Here is a 15,877-nt window from a genome sequence, read left to right as displayed (position 1 = left end):
AATGATATCTGCATAATTCTTAAATATATGTATTTTCTGGGGAAAGTTTTACTCTTAAATCTGCAGAAACTAAACCATTTTTTAGTCTTTAGTTTAAGTGCCAGTGGTGGAACTAACTATATTGACAATCACTTATCTACTCGTATGAAAAAGTAGAACGTAAAAGTTTAAATTAAGTGTTATTTCTTCCACATTATTAATTTTTTTTCCCATTACGGTTGTGAAGGAGCTGCATGTGGCTCTGGATCTGATTGACATATTAACTGAGCTCTTCAAATTCAATAAAAAAGTAATAGTTAAAAAAAAACAAGTTATAGCCTTCAGTTGATTTTCTGTCGATCGCCAGCAGGGGTCAGTGTAACCTCGCACTTCACGTCACGGACGCTCTGCCGTCAGCCCGCACTTCATATTAAACGTGGATCTGCTCGATAGAGAGCAAAGCAGTTGGCTGTCACTTTTATTATCACATGTGATGAATTATTTCCACCGAAATTTAGTTTTTGTTGATCCCAAAACAATCCTTCAGCTGAAGACTTCATTTAGTTCAAATTGAAAGCGTGCAAAAACCTTGCTCGCTGCGATAACACACTCATCCTCTCCACTTGTTAATAGGCTGATGTTTATTTTTTAATCATCTTCTGCTTTTGTTCTGATCCAATTTGCTCTGTGTGGATGTCGCCCTTGGTAACTCTTGTGCCGTGTTCTTTTTGAAGGTGAGGCTAGTGCGCTCCAATCCCCCTTGTACGCAGTTCAAAGCTTCTTTCGACGCCTCCCACCAGGTGTACAAACTCTACCAGATGGCCATTCACAAGGACCCTCCTGATAAACCCTCCGAGAGCCAGGTCAGAGGGCGATAGGCATAGGTCAAGCTCCTTCGCGAGGGTACCCCCGGGTTGAAAGGGGCTGTCGGGGCGAATGTTTGGGTGTCAGCGGAGGAATCTTAAGAATTACGCCTCTGCTGAGCAGATGATGGACTTCATAGGGCTTTGTTGTTTGTCCCCCCGGAGCACGCCAACAACAAAGAGCACGACATTACTATTAGAACGCCAATCAAAAACAAATGCAAGGCTTCGTTTCTCGCTCAATATGGCGGCCCCTGCACGAAACCATCAACGATTTGTTTACAAGCAGCAGCAAAGTGGACGTCTTTTGAGTGAATGGAAATTATTGGACGCATCAATGATGAATCAAGTTATTCTAGCCTCAGTCCAATAGTTGTGTTTCTAATAGAGGAGTTACGCAATGTTTGCAAGTGGTTTTTATTACTTCTGACAAGGAGGTTATTTTTCACAAGCGTTGATTTTATTTCACTTTCATAGAGAAAAAACTTTACATTTGCAACTTGATTTTAAGAAAATTGTTAATAATAAGGACAGATAGGATTATTTGGCAGTTTGAAGGTTTCAATGGTGTTAACCAGTTGCTGCTCCGCTCAGAACTGGCAAAAAACATTGGAAACATTGCTTTATACAAGACTGTGTACAATTCAATTACTAAAATGTAGCAACTCTTAGGCAACTTTTTGGCAAAATCGATTGTTTTTGTTCATTTGACTTTTTTGTAAGGGACTTACAAGAAAGATTTAAGGACTCAGGAACGTCACTGATGACACAGTAGCTCCCCCAAGTTTGAGACTTCGAGCCAGATTAGATCGTATTCTGTTTTTTATAAAGCGGTATCTGCTGACTCTGTGCTAATCAGATCTCAGATTTCTTTTGGCTTATGTTGGAGCTAAGGCTCAACTTATCAGTGAATATTCAGGTCCTTTAAATCCCAAATAGATAGATAAACTAGTCGGTTAGAAAACACTCGACATAAGATCCACCTCTGATGTGAAGATGTCGCTTCAATTGAACCTGACTTGAAGTTCTTGTCCGACCACTTAATTGTGTTTTTTTTCAAACGGTTTCAACGATGAAAATCGTCAGCTCTGGCTCATTATTGTGGGCAATTTCACTCGGTTCTGAGTCATTTTCTGGAAAGTGACGTTATTATTCATCTTCTGTGGCATAAAGTTGATTTCATTAGTGAAGATCACGTCAACCCTCGTCCACCCGGAGACTTGACAGACGGCCTAAGTTGACAGATCATTCGTGTTTACATTTTTTTTTGGGAAACTGTTAAGGCATTAGGAAAAAAATATTAAAAAGTTTTGAAGGATAATGAGCTTTCAGTGTCGGCGTGTGTGCAAATGAGCGAGAAGCCGAGGGAGGAAATTGAGGTGAAAATGTTTCCATACGCTGCAGTGTTTCTCCAGGTGTCTGACTTGGCTTGCAGTCAGCTGGCAGGGTAGTTAGTCTCACAATTTCTTTTTTTCTAAACAGGGGAGGGGTCTGAAAATGAGCCAAACCTCCCCAGACTTCACACATTCAGCTCGTCTGTGCCCCCGCCATACTCCCCCCCCCCCCAAACTGTACCGTAATTATATAACCCTCTGGAATCTCATTTCAAGTCGGCATTAAGTGATGCTAATGAGATTTTAATTTTCTTTGTTCCTGCCTTCGCTCCGACCTTGTAGTTCTCCTCGCATGGCTGGTGACTGAACGGCGAGTCGTCTGACTGCGCCGAAGTTTGGATACTTGAATTACCTTAAATGTCCTGACATATGACGCGAGCGGTCCCACTAAGAAGTGCACTAGCCTCATCTCCAGGTTTGTTTGGTTTCGGCTCAAGACTCGGAACAGACGAGTCGGGGGTGGATCTATGATGTGATTTAGATTTAATTAACAGCCCGTTTTCTTTGTTCAAGCTGTTTAAAAAAATCTTTATTTAAGGCATATCAACATTTTAGTCCAAGATAAAATTCCCCTTATTTCTAAAGTGTACATATTTTCCAATTTATATTTTTGCACATGTATGAGCTTATATGTATTTGTATAGGGACTAATAAGGGATTCTAAAAAAAATAAATAAATAAAATAACCTTGAACAAAACCAGTAATTTACAGTAATTTAAACAAACCTTTCTGTTACGTACATCTGATTTATTTAGTAATTGTAATCATTTATTTTATATTTTTTCCATTTTCAACCAAGTATATACTTATAATAGGCACTGCAGAATGACTGCCTTGGTGCTTGGTTCTGTTTTTCTATTGCTTATATTAATTCATTTTTTTATTCTGTACTGACACCACAAAATAAAAATACTTTGTTGTCTTTACAACACTGGCTATAAAAAGTTTTTTGATTCTGATTATCTAAAATACTCTCAAACAAAGATTTTAAGGTACAATAAATTATTAAAATGACTATTGCACACAGAAAAATAGAAAAAGCTGTAATAAAGTCAACTTTGATCCAGGCCAACGTATTTCTATGATATTTGTTTTAAATGAATTTATTAAATCAAGACAGTGCAAATAAGAACTACATCCTGAATAAAGTGCTATTTTAAATAAAAAAAATACACTAAATAAACCAAAACATATATACTATAAATGGAAAGAAATATACTTCCACTTACCATTACATCAGTGCAACTATTAGACTAGATAGATAAAACTTTATTATAGTCCATTCGTCAACCATTAGCTTCTTGTTGTTTCACAAACATCTCTTCACGAGGAATATTTTAAAACCTATATACCGACAGTCATGAGGTCCACCCCTGGCCATGTTGTCTTGACACAGAGATTTAAGTGTAATAAAGTTTGATTGTTCTGTGATCACCTGTCCCCTCACCTGAACTCTCTCCCCTTCATGCTCGAAGGTGAGGTTAGTTCCCGTCGACTCTGAGGACCCTCAGTTCTCTGCGTCCTATGAGCAGTCGGCGCAGCTGTATGCCAGCTACCAGACGACCATTCATGGTGACGACCCCAGCGAGTGTAGTGCCAGCGAGGTACGGCACCATTACTTCTACACACCTGTTGAAGGGTCACCACTCTGTTCTGTGTGCACTTGTGGGTATAGGATCAGTGTTGCAGGAGCACTAGTTAATTCTGGTCACTTAATAGAATGAAACAGTTTTTTTTTACCATAAATTATTCTCTATTTTACTGGGATTTGCTTTGAATAGTTAATTAACATTCGATAGCAACAAGTAGAAAGTAAGTGTCATAAAGTTCCAGTCATGGACCCTACATTTTTCTGAAAGCATCTGTAAAGCTTATTTAATTACATTTCTTATAAATTTATAATGTTTTCATACTGAACAAAATGTCCTCATACTAGGGAAATGTCAGCTGTTGCTAAAAAACAGTCACAGAAGTAACGAAAATGTAGTTTTATCAAAAGGCTTTTCATTCTAAGAGTTAAAATGTGCACTCTTTGCTCTTTGTCATTTTTTGGAATGTTAATACTTACTGAGTAGTATATCTTGCTCTGTTTTAGTTTTATGCTGAAATTATTTTTGAACCAACAATTTATATTTATAGCTTGTGTGAGTCACAGGAAATGACTGGATCACATGACCCCTGAGGGGTTAGTCTATATCTAGAGACTAGGAGTCATGACGCTAACATGTTTTTTAGTGCAACTCTGGATTATGGAACTTTGCTCGTCGTACATGTGTAAGTAAGTAGTCTCAGACTAGGGTCAAAAAAACCCTTTAACAGTCAAAAACTATACACCGTTAAAATACATACTTTAAAAGGTCAGGACAACATAAGACAAACACAGCAGCCCCATGAAAGTTAAGAAAAAGCACAAATAAAAATGTCTTAAGATGTTTCTTGAAGGAGTCAGTAGATCATCAAACACAGAGAGAGAGGAAGATCGTTCAAAAGCTTAGGAGCAACAGTCTGGAAGGATTACTCTCCTCTGGTCCTGAAGCGTGTTCAGGAACCATCAGTACATCCACAGACCTAAGAGCCCGAGCTGGGGTGTAAGTCTGGATCAGATCACTGATGTAAGGAGGAGCCTGACCATGAATAGATCTGAAAGTAAGAACCAGAATTTTAAAATCCTGAAAGAAACTGGCAGCCAGTGAAGAGTTTTAAGGATTGGGGAAATGTGAGTTCTTCTACTAGAGCAGGTCAGAATTCTCGCTGCAGAGTTTCTGTATTAACTGCAGGTGAGACGGCTCGCAGGATCTTTTCCTTATACCGAATTAAATGGGATTAGAGCTGTTACTTTCCCTTGCAAACAACACCAGTTGCTTCTCCATTTGCACTTATTTATTTAATGTGAGTTAGTCCAAAACTGGAAGTTTTAAATGTCATCAATGTCATGCGCCGGGCTTTAATTCACAACACATTTGATGGATTTGTTGTTCACAACACATTTGATGGATTTGTTGTTCACAACACATTTGATGGATTTGTTGTTTGTTTGACAAATGATCTTATCTAAAAGTTCATGTTTTCACATAACTGAATTAAAATGAGTTCACTTTCATATTTTTGCTGTTCTGTTAACAGCATAACTAAATACAATTATGCAGTTATATTTTGGTAACAAAATGAGTTCACTTTTTGGCGGGAGTTTTGTAGTAACTTCTGGATCTGTGAGTGTTTTTGAAGGTTTTCTCGTTCACTAATTTTGCTCCATTACGAACAAGCAAAACTATGAAAAACTTTACTTTATCAAACAAAGAACAAACACCTACAATTCCTCACTAAACTAAATCAACTTACACGGGACTGTGGTCAAATAAATAGTTGTAATAAATCATTCAACACCCAATAGATTTTTGAAAAGTAGTTATTGCCGCGGCCAACACAATATGAATCATTGAAATCGTTTCATTGATTTAATTTAACGCTGTGTTTTCGGGTCATGCGATATTAGATCATTGGCAGAAATGAATGGTGTCGCACTGTTTTTTTTGCATTTCTTTAGTTGCATTTGTAACAAAAAAGAGATTGAAAAGACAAACTGAGTAAACAAGAAACGCTCCTGAGTGAGAACTAGCATCTCCGTCCTAACACACCAAGTGTCATATATCACTCATGTGGGAGCAGGTAACAGAAAGTGTAACCGATATAACCATTCATCATCTCATGTGTAAGAACGCTCGGGTAAGTTACGAGCACGCACCTCCATATTCCCTCGCCAGATTTATACCTTAATTAAGTTGAGTCGGGGGTGCCGAGTTTCTGGACGTCCCACCTATCCTGAGAGGGCCTTTTGTCCCTCCGGGCTGGAAAAACACCCTCCTGCCAGCAGACCTCTGTAAATTACCAAAAAACCCTCCCGCTTGTTAAAGTAAGGTAATTAATAAATAATAAAAGCTGTCAGATTGGGCAGACCGCGGCAGGATTCTTTCCTACAGCCTTAGCGCCAGTAAAAAGTGATGTGATTCAGTGATTCAGACGAAGGTTCTTAACCGGTAAGTCCCCGAAAGCCAGGAATAACAGTGAGGAATATGAAAAGGTGCGAGAGTCTGCATAAACAAATCTTCCGTCTGTTTGGATGCCAGACGTCTTTAGTAGCACTTTTCGCAAGGTTGTGTACTTTCCCCGGTGAATGTAATGTGTTGTGGCGTGGAGTATTACGGCCCGGGTTAATCACTGAAGGCTCTTATTGTAATGTGTGGTGACACTTTAACTGTATCTGAGGGAATCGTTTTTTTGGGAAAAGTGGCTCACTGATATCATCATAACTACAGTAGTTTCTCGCAGGTTTCTCGTCAACTCTCTTCCCACTCGAACAAATCAGAAACACATTGCCGACGCAAGGGATGACACATTTTGTTGCTATTTTACTCTGGGCTCGCTGCTACTACCTTGTAAGTCAGGGTCATTTGGTGCCGGCGAAGGTATTTATTGATCCATTAAAGCGCTAACTAGAAACAGAATCTGGAGGAAAAAAAAAAAAGCGTCGGGCTGTATCGGAGCCAGAGGTTTTTTTTCGGAGCGAGCTCGGAGAGAGAGAATTAACATGTCGAAAACGCTTCCGTCATTAGACGCTGTTGTCCTGGAGGCCAGTGACTTTGTTTGCTTAGGGATGGATGTATATCCTGTCGTGCCAGGACTGGAAAGAAGCCAGACATTATTCCCTCCACATCCACTGTAAATACCCCCTTTTTTTTCCCTCCTGACAGATGAGACAGACGCGTACAATGCAATTATTTACACGCAACGACACACACATTCACTTACGCTTATTGGTCTTAACTGGTGTGTTGAGCCGTGACTCTTAGTTCCTGCACATGTGGCAGTCATTTGCAGGAAAACAAACCCTGTTAAATCTGTATTTTTTTTTTTTCTTCTCCTTGACGGTAACTTGTAGCGTCCAACGAGAACCTCGGTGTTGTGAACAAAAGGAAAACGGGAATAATTAACTGGTTATTACTTTTAAATGTTGTTGCAAATAAGATTTAGATTTCCACTAACAATGATTAATTGTGCGTCTGATTCAAAGGTTTTTCTCTCTGCATTTCTACATCGCTACAGAAAGGCTTAAGTTGAATTTTCATCTACTAAATTATAATTATAGATCAAAATAGTCATGGATTAATGCGACTAAAATAAGACTTAAATGCTCAGGGATCAAAATGACTGGACTAAAGCTTATTAAAACTAAAATGTGCGCTTGAAGAAAATAAAACAAAAATAATGAACCGTTCAAATCAGGGCTTAACTATCTGCTTTATTTCCTTCCTAATCTTCCTAGTCTCCAAACTAGTAAGTAAGTAATAGTTTTGTAACACACTTGAACAATCAAAATCAATACACAGTTAAAATTACACACACATTTTAAAACTCTAAAAGGCCAAGACAATATAAGACAGGAGTCCATGAAAATTAGGAAAAAAGCCTGCACAAATAGAAAAGGTCTTAAGATGCTTATTTTTCTCTCCTCTGGTCCGGAACTTTGTTCAGGAACCATCATTAGATTCTGATCCACAGACCTCAGAGCCTGAGCTGGGGTGTAAGGCTGGATCAGATCACTGATGTGAGGAACCTGGCCAGGAATAGCTCTGAAAATTAAGAACTAGAATTTTAAGTTGATCCTGTAAGAAACTGGCAGCCAGTGAAGAGTTTTAAGGATCGGGGAAATGTAAGTTCTTCTACTGGAGCGGGTAAGAATTCCGAGTTTTGCATCAACTGCAGGCGAGACAGCCTTGTTTAGACACGAAAATAAACTTTTACAATAGTCTAAACGAGAAGACACAGTTGTTGTGTTAAATGTGTTGTGTGACACACAACCACTAAGTGTTAAGTCAACATAAAAAATCTGATAATTTACAAAGAAATTGGCTAGAAATGGCTTTTTCACCATTTAAAGTCATAGTAAGTTTCACTTCCACTTTCCAACTTTCTTCATTCTTTGCTTATATTCGCTCAAAAAGCTTGTTCCAGTGACACTAACATAGTTTGCGTGATGAGCAGCCCAGGAGATGCTGGGGCTGTTGCGAGATATTGCGATATTAAACCGTGGCTATATGTCTTGTTTACTTAAAAGTTGTTTCAGGGCCAGAAAGCCATCAGACTGTGAGCTTTCAAACATCCATTCCTTGAACAGTAGGGGCTGTAATGTGCATTTGCTACGTCCTCTCCATCAAAAACGTCAAAAGAATTCCCTTGAGCAAAACAAGAATGAAATATTGAAGATGCGCCCGCAAAAATTTAGAATGGAAATGAAAAAACCAACAAATTGACGGACGAGACAAACTATCTTAAAGCAGACTCGTTTAGTTGACCACAAAACCATGGAATATACTAGAACGTCCAGTCCTTGCAAAGTGATTAAATGTCTATAACAACACTGTTGTTCATTGTCCTGCTCAGATTTAAAATGCTGTGTTAAAATGCAGCTGCGATGAAAACACAGAGTCTATATTGTCATATATTGTGTTACCTATTTTCTGAGATGTTGATTTAAGTGTGTCTTAATTAGATCTTGGACCTCTATTGTACTCGTCAGTATGTGTCTGTTTGTAGAAAACTCTTTTTACAAACAAGTATTTAAATTAAAAAATGTACTTAAGCAATGAAATAACTTTAAAACATGCGAGTGAGTCAGAAGTTGGAATTTTATGTTAGTTTCTCTTAAGAAATTAATTAAAATTGTCTTGTTTTCATTAACACAATTACACCCTGAATTTACTCCTTTTGTCCTTTAGTTTGTCTCATCATTTTAAAGAATGAATTTGTAACTTCTTGGCTGTAAAATTGCTTCTTTATCACAAAGCACTCCTGTTGCTGATCCGTAAACGTTAAAAAAGATTCACCGGTACCTGTTTTTGACCAGCTTTACAAATCTCAAATTCAATATTTGGATTGTTTTAAGTGTTTTTATCGTCCCGTGGAGAGCTCGGTGATCCTGCTACTCCACAAAAGCACGGCAATTTCAGCAAAATCATGAGATCGTTTAGCAGCAATTAGGTTTAAGCAGATGAGTGTGTTTAGAAGGTTTCTGCATGTGTGTGTGTGTGAAGACAAGTGTCCGTGTGTGTCGGCAGCTTGCCTCGCTAATCACGCACAGATGAGACGTTTTTATCGGGAGGAGAGAAGATGAAGAAGCGATGAGCTCCATGTGCTGAAGATGGTCCGAAAGATGCTTTGACTTTGTCTCCCTCGGAGACATCGGGAGAGAATCTTCTTTCCCTTTTTTTCCTGTGTTTCCTCCACGGATGAGCGACTCGGTTTTTCACGTCCAACCGTCTTCCTGCGCCTGCGAATGATTTCGTCTGTTTGTTTGCGTGGATTTTTTTCTGCCTGGCAGAAACATGTGGTTTGTTGTTTTCCAGTGGCCACAGATGGGTCAGCCCTGCCAAGCCCTGAGAGAGCAAGCCTCACCCAGCACAAGCAGGGTTGACACACCAGTGGAAAAAATGCCATTCTGTTGTGCGTTTCGTTGCCCAGAAATAGTACTTGTGGTTAGAGCTCCGGTAGTTTTGATGTCTTCAGATTCACAAACGGACTAAATTACATCGATACCTTTAAGTGGTTGTAATTTCTAAGTCTTGTTTTTTCGTATAATAGCGGCAAATGTTTTTTTTCTTTAAGTTTTATTGTGTTTCCTGCTGTATTATTCCCAATAGAGGGATTTTGCTTAATAACTTTAACCAAGAAAACAAATAGTACGATAGTTAGCTTTATACATGGGAGTGGTGTCATCTTGTGTCTTTTTTTTTTACATCTTCCAATCAAATGCTGTTAGAGTAGGCTTTAGTTTTTCTGGGTTGAGACTTATGAAATATCTAAACTGTTAAGTTGCCCCAGGAAATACTACTGACCCTTCCAGGGGTTCCCCTACATCCCGATCAAATGCAGGGGTTGACAACCGCTGCAGAACTCTTTCCTCTCTTCTGAGAAAAAGCTGATTAAAACAGAAGAAAACCAATAACTATAACCAACAATAACCAATAACTCAACCACAATATGGATTTTATTTATTTAATAAACATTTATTATTCAATGGTGTTGATTTAAAACATGCTTAAACAGAACACGGAACATGACATTGAGTTTAGAAGGTAAACAAGGAGATATTAAACAGTTTTTTTTTATTTTTTGTAGCGTTTTTTTTTAACTGGAATAATGATAAAAAGTAAGAAAAGTCAGTGAATGACCATGTAATTGTAGTTCTTGCTATATTATATATATTACACGTAAGCTATATTGCAGCATTTATTTCACAAAAAAAACATTGACATTCATTTAAAATTAGTTTCCTTTTAGCCATATATATTTATTACATTTCTAAGAGACTTTTGGACTTGTGTGTACTTTTTGTGTTTAAGGTTTGATATACGAAAGGCTGCTTTTATAAAATGTAAATGGTTTTGCTTCCAGCAGCAAAAATGCCTATTCTAACAGAAATGAATTTGTGAGAACTTTTCATACACCATCCATTTTTTATTCTAAAATGTAATGGAATAAAATGATTTTGTGTACAAAATAAATGAAGTTAACTATAATTTCTTGACCATGTATTTGTATCTAAATATCTAAACTAAAAATAAGAGGGAATTTATTTAATTCCTGATAAATAATTGATCCAATATGTTGACTTCGCTAGGCTCACTCCGCACCTACTTTATCCGGCAAAGTTTAACAATATATATTTTAAATCCCTCATAACGGAGAAAAAGCCGAGGCTGTGAAACAAGTCGACTGTCACAGAGGAATGCTAAAGAATGCTCGCCAGGTACTGGCAACGTGGAAAGTTCGGAGTCCACAATTTTAATTGTATCTCTCCTGCCAGTGTTTAGTAATGCTTGGATATCGTCGAACCAAAATACTCTGCTGTCAGTTAAAGTAGAAAATGAGCTTTCCCGACTTCCCTCTGGATAACTTCAACAAATCACAACACAGAGTTACGACAATTTCAATATTTATAAACTTTCATCGTGTTAAATCGGATTACTACGGCAACGACAAAAACACTTCATAACTTTTTTAATAATGCCAAATTGGCAATTTTCACAAGAACGTGTCGTTCACGAATGACCATTTTGAAAAGGGAAGGTTTACTCTTATTTTCCGAAGACACTCGCGGGTTTACGGGTCGGACAGGTAGCGGCGCCTCCTTCTAGTCGAAGCCAAACCTAGCGAGCGACGGTGGATCATAGTTTTAGTTTAGCTCATCCACTGGCAAACCTGCTCCGTCGTTGGAAACACTCCATCATCCTCGCCATGACGCACACACACGATGAGTTCAGCCTTCTGGCTGGACTTTTGCGTTTCACCTACGCCGGTAGTTCCACCCAGTGAGCTCTGCCTTCGTCGTCATCTTTCGCTTGAAAGGCATTTTTTGGATATAGTTTTTTTTTCAAAACCAATTTGTCCGCAGAAATCCGTCATTGTCCTGAAGGCACAAGGGCCGCTTTGTGGTCCCTGGCAGCGGCTGAAAACTGTGAATAAGCAACCAAAAAAAAAAAGAAACTTTGAAATTCCACATGACAGCCCTAATGGGGTGCTTGAGATGCAAGGAAAAACAACATGAGTCAAATGCTTTTCTTAAAAAGTGTTTTGACATAAATAGCCAAGAACGGGCCAAAACGATTATTGGAGGCCAAGTTCTGGTGGGAGAGTGAAAGATATGTAACACATAATTTCAGTTGGAGTCTAAAATGTTGCGGTTCAATTTGCGAGCCGATATCTACAGGCTCTTATTTTCCTGCACAATTCCCTTCATTAATTTCCTCCCCTCACACCTCGAGGGTTATGTGTCCTCGAGACATGTTGAACATTCTCAATGCCGGGCCGTTAATGTGGTCGTTGGCTTCTGCTAACGATAAAACATATAATTGTTGGATGTTTTAAAAGAAAAGCAGATTTGTGCTAACTTGTAATCCTAAACAGTTGAATGTATGAATGAATGCTTTATTCCGAACATGTGGAGGTTCATAAGAAAATACATTTCCGACAGTAAAACAAAACCAATGAGATTAGAGAAACGAAGGTAGCGATAGTCAAAACAATAATAGTCAAAACAATAATGATATGACCCCATATGTCCGAAAAGGAGTAGCTGAAGCATAAGCTTATTTAAATCTACCTCTTCTCCACATCAGCAAACTGTTATTAAACTGTTTGGACATATTTACATTCTACATATTTACAACATGGAAATTGAATAGAGTAAACAAATAAAACATAAATCAAAAACACCCGATGGTTAACGTCCTTCTTCTTCTTCCCCTGTAACTTGTGAAAACCATGTGTTTGTTCCACTTTTTTAAACTGGGTCATGCTTGGACATTGCTTGAGCTCCTCATCCAGTCTGTTCCACAACCTCAGTCCACACACAGAAACTTTTTTTTAACGTTGTACTTACCCACTGATGTTTTAAATTAAAACTGTTATTTAAACCACATCTCTTTTAAAATACTCTGTTGCTTTGTACATTGTGCTGTTTTTTAGTGAACCAGGTCGAATGAATTTCAAGGTTTTTGATTTAAAAAATAATTAATTTGTGTGATTTCTATAAACGGAATTATGGATTTTTCGTATGGCTGTTTTCTGCAGTACGGATAGTGATTGTGTTGTACATTTGTAAATATTTCCCCAGACCTCTGCACAGTAATGAATATATGGTAGAGTAATTGAACAGTAAATAATGTGGAGTGATATGTGGTCCAGAATGACTTTCTTGTAACTCTAATCCTCAGCAGACTTTTTTTAGACTTAAGAATCAACATGAAATGTTTTTTTGTCGTAAACCGATCTCCATGAAAGGCAAGTGTTGCCAAATCGCCTTTAGTTTGAACGCGCCTTTGCTATTGTAGTCAAAAATCACCACATTTGAAAGTTCGATAGATCATAAGTAAGATATAACTACATGGTCGCTTTGTAGAATTCATTTGGGAAATAAGGGATAATTACAACGAAGATCAAGCTTCAGCTTTTGGCTCAGCTTTCTTTGTCTTTTGTGACACAACTATACAGTACATCCTTCTAATGACTAACTAGGTAACTCAAGTTATTTCTTCATAAAGTTTCCCCTATTTGAAATATCAGCGAATTAGTGGTTGCGAGAGTGGAGCCCAGTATGATGTAAAACTGAACTTTGTTTATACAATGAGTCCCCTGGAGATGGAAACTTCAGGATTTATGACGTGCAGTGACAAACCTCAATGCTTCACCAATCACAGTAGAGTTTTATTTCAGTGGGTGGGGCTAAAGCAACTTTTTTTAATGTAACTATTTAAATGAAAAGAGAGTTTTGTACAAACAGACAATGATGATACAAAAGATGTCCAAGATCTATTTAAGACACACTTATATCAACACAAATGTCTCGTATCAAAAATCTTTTCCATCTTGACGTTCACTTTGCTTGCTGCTTCCAGTGATCAGTGCACACCATCTTCTCTCTTGGCTTAAACTCCAACACAGGAAGTACTCGAGAGAAAGAAACATATTTTTCCCCGGCGATAAAAGTGCCTCAGTAATTGTTAGCCGCTGTATCGCAGCGACTGTTCTGACACATTTAAGCTGTCATTCGCCCACTTTTTTTTTTTTTTTGACGAGCTTAAATGTTTTCATTTGTGTAAATATGGTATCATGTACGTTCTTCTTTTGAAAACGATAGAGGGGGGTGAGATACGTGACACCCGTAGAAAAAGTGACAGCGGGAGGGCTTAAATGATTTGAGACAGCAATGAAGATGGTTTTCATTATAGTCAGTGACCCAGAGTACTAACTGCTTTTCTCTGTTTCCCTTCTCGTTCTTCCACAGTTCAAGAGATTTCTGTGCGACTCACCACTCCAGGTATGTACTGAGAACTACTGCTAATTAAAACGTGTTTAATCAAAGTCACGTTCCCTCACAAGAACCCCCCCCCACTCTAGTTAGATTCAGTGTCGTATTTCATTTCTCAGTTTCATAAATTCAGCCCACGTCTAAAGTGAAAGTGGTGATGATGGAGGGAAACTGTGAAATGTGGCGTCCAGATTGCTGCGAGTCTGGAGCACAAGGCGCCTCAGTTTACTCTGCTCCTGACAGACATGCAAGTGTTCCTCAGTTTGTGCGGCGCGATGAAGATTTCTGGCTGATTAGGGAACTCCAAAGACGTTCATTTGGCCCCGGACAGATGGCGCTCAGTCTGCCTGGCAAAGGCCCAACGTGTTCAGGCACCACTGAAATGTGCAATAATGAAAACCCTGCTGATGATATTTTAGAGTAAATAACGGTTGCTGTGGAGTGACGTGAGAGCTATGGTAGTTGATGTTTATTACTCTAAACTTCATTAATTCAATTTAATTTTTACAGTTTACAGTAGAATAAAAAAATAGTTTTAAGATTTGTGGATTAGTGTTACTTCTGTGTAAGAATGAGGAAGATTTTTCTTGTGTGGTCCAGAATGTATCTTCTGTGAGACCCTCAAAAAAGTTAAGAAACCTTTACATTTGAATCTATAGATAAAATTGCTTCCAAACACAATAAATTAAACGTCAACTTTAGGCAAAATCTTATGAAAATAGGCGAGTTTTATTATTTTTGTTAACGCATTAAAAACAAAAAAAAAATCCAATGCCATAGGTTTCTATAGTTTCTAGCTGTTCTTTGAAATTTATAATGAATTCTCATATTTAATGTATAAATAATAATATTGTCATTATTATTTTACAGTTTTTGTGAGCAAGACGGAAACAAGTTGCACTTAGAAATAATTTTATTTGTCTTAGTTTTTTACATAAATTGATTATAGTTTGTCCCGTTTCATGTTTGTCATGACAAAGCTTGATATAGAGAATTAAAATATTATATATTATATAGAGAGAAATAATTCAAATATTATACAGTATAAAATAATGCAATGATTTCAAATACGATACAGGGTTCCTCAGAAAGTAGTACTCCTTGATAGAATACACAGAAATAGGAAACTTGTATTGTTTTGCCAAAAAAAATAAATAATAATGGTCTAAAATGTTGCTCTCACTGCTATTATTTTTTCTTTTTTTTAAGCTGTGAGAAATTAGTACTAATCATAGTATATTCACAATTATACTGCAAATCCTCAGCACTGTCACCTTTATATCTCCAGATGTAAAACTTATTTCATGAATATTTCGCTTATCACATTTATTTTGATTTATTCACATATCAAATGTCAAAATACAATATTTTTTTTACACATGCTCTTGTTCCACATTGTAAAACCATAATTTTATATTTTTTTTAATAAATCCCTAATTTTCCTGCAACATAAATGGTTTAAAAAGTGACATTAGATAAGAGCTGTCAACTTGACTCTGATCTCGTCATCTGTGAGACACTCGGATAAGAGCCTCCTCATCTTCATGTCAATAATAAGCGGCAATAAGTATTCTGTGTGACCCGATAAACTCCTACGTCGGCCGGTTGACCCGCTGTGCCCGAAACGATCCGGGCCGTTTATAAATAAACGAGAGGTCCGAAGCCTGCACAGTCACAAACGGTGACGCCGCGTTGCCCCCGTGGCCCCCCTCGGGTCTCCCCTAATGAACATCATTAGTGTTTATAGGAAACAAGCTTTTATCACCTCGTCAAAGCT

General features: G+C 37.8%; 1 protein-coding gene across 2 annotated transcripts in view; it reads left to right on the top strand.

The window, feature by feature from the left end:
* The window catches only part of ate1 (arginyltransferase 1), a 68,657-nt gene that overhangs the window by 14,777 nt on the left and 38,003 nt on the right, over positions 1-15,877 (top strand). The window contains exons 7-8 of one of the 2 annotated variants that reach the window (XM_087803325.1): positions 3,713-3,841; positions 14,077-14,109. In XM_087803325.1, coding sequence (XP_087659451.1) covers positions 3,713-3,841; positions 14,077-14,109 — 162 coding nt within the window. Of the gene's footprint in view, positions 1-713; positions 843-3,712; positions 3,842-14,076; positions 14,110-15,877 lie in introns of both variants that reach the window. The other variant, XM_087803324.1, reaches the window with a different exon arrangement.

This window comes from Callionymus lyra, chromosome 11 (genome assembly GCF_982586985.1).
Source record: "Callionymus lyra chromosome 11, fCalLyr1.hap1.1, whole genome shotgun sequence".
NCBI classification, from domain to species: Eukaryota; Metazoa; Chordata; class Actinopteri; order Syngnathiformes; family Callionymidae; genus Callionymus; species Callionymus lyra.
The sequence above is the reverse complement of the archived record's forward strand: the minus strand, read 5'-3'. Positions and strand labels throughout refer to the sequence as shown.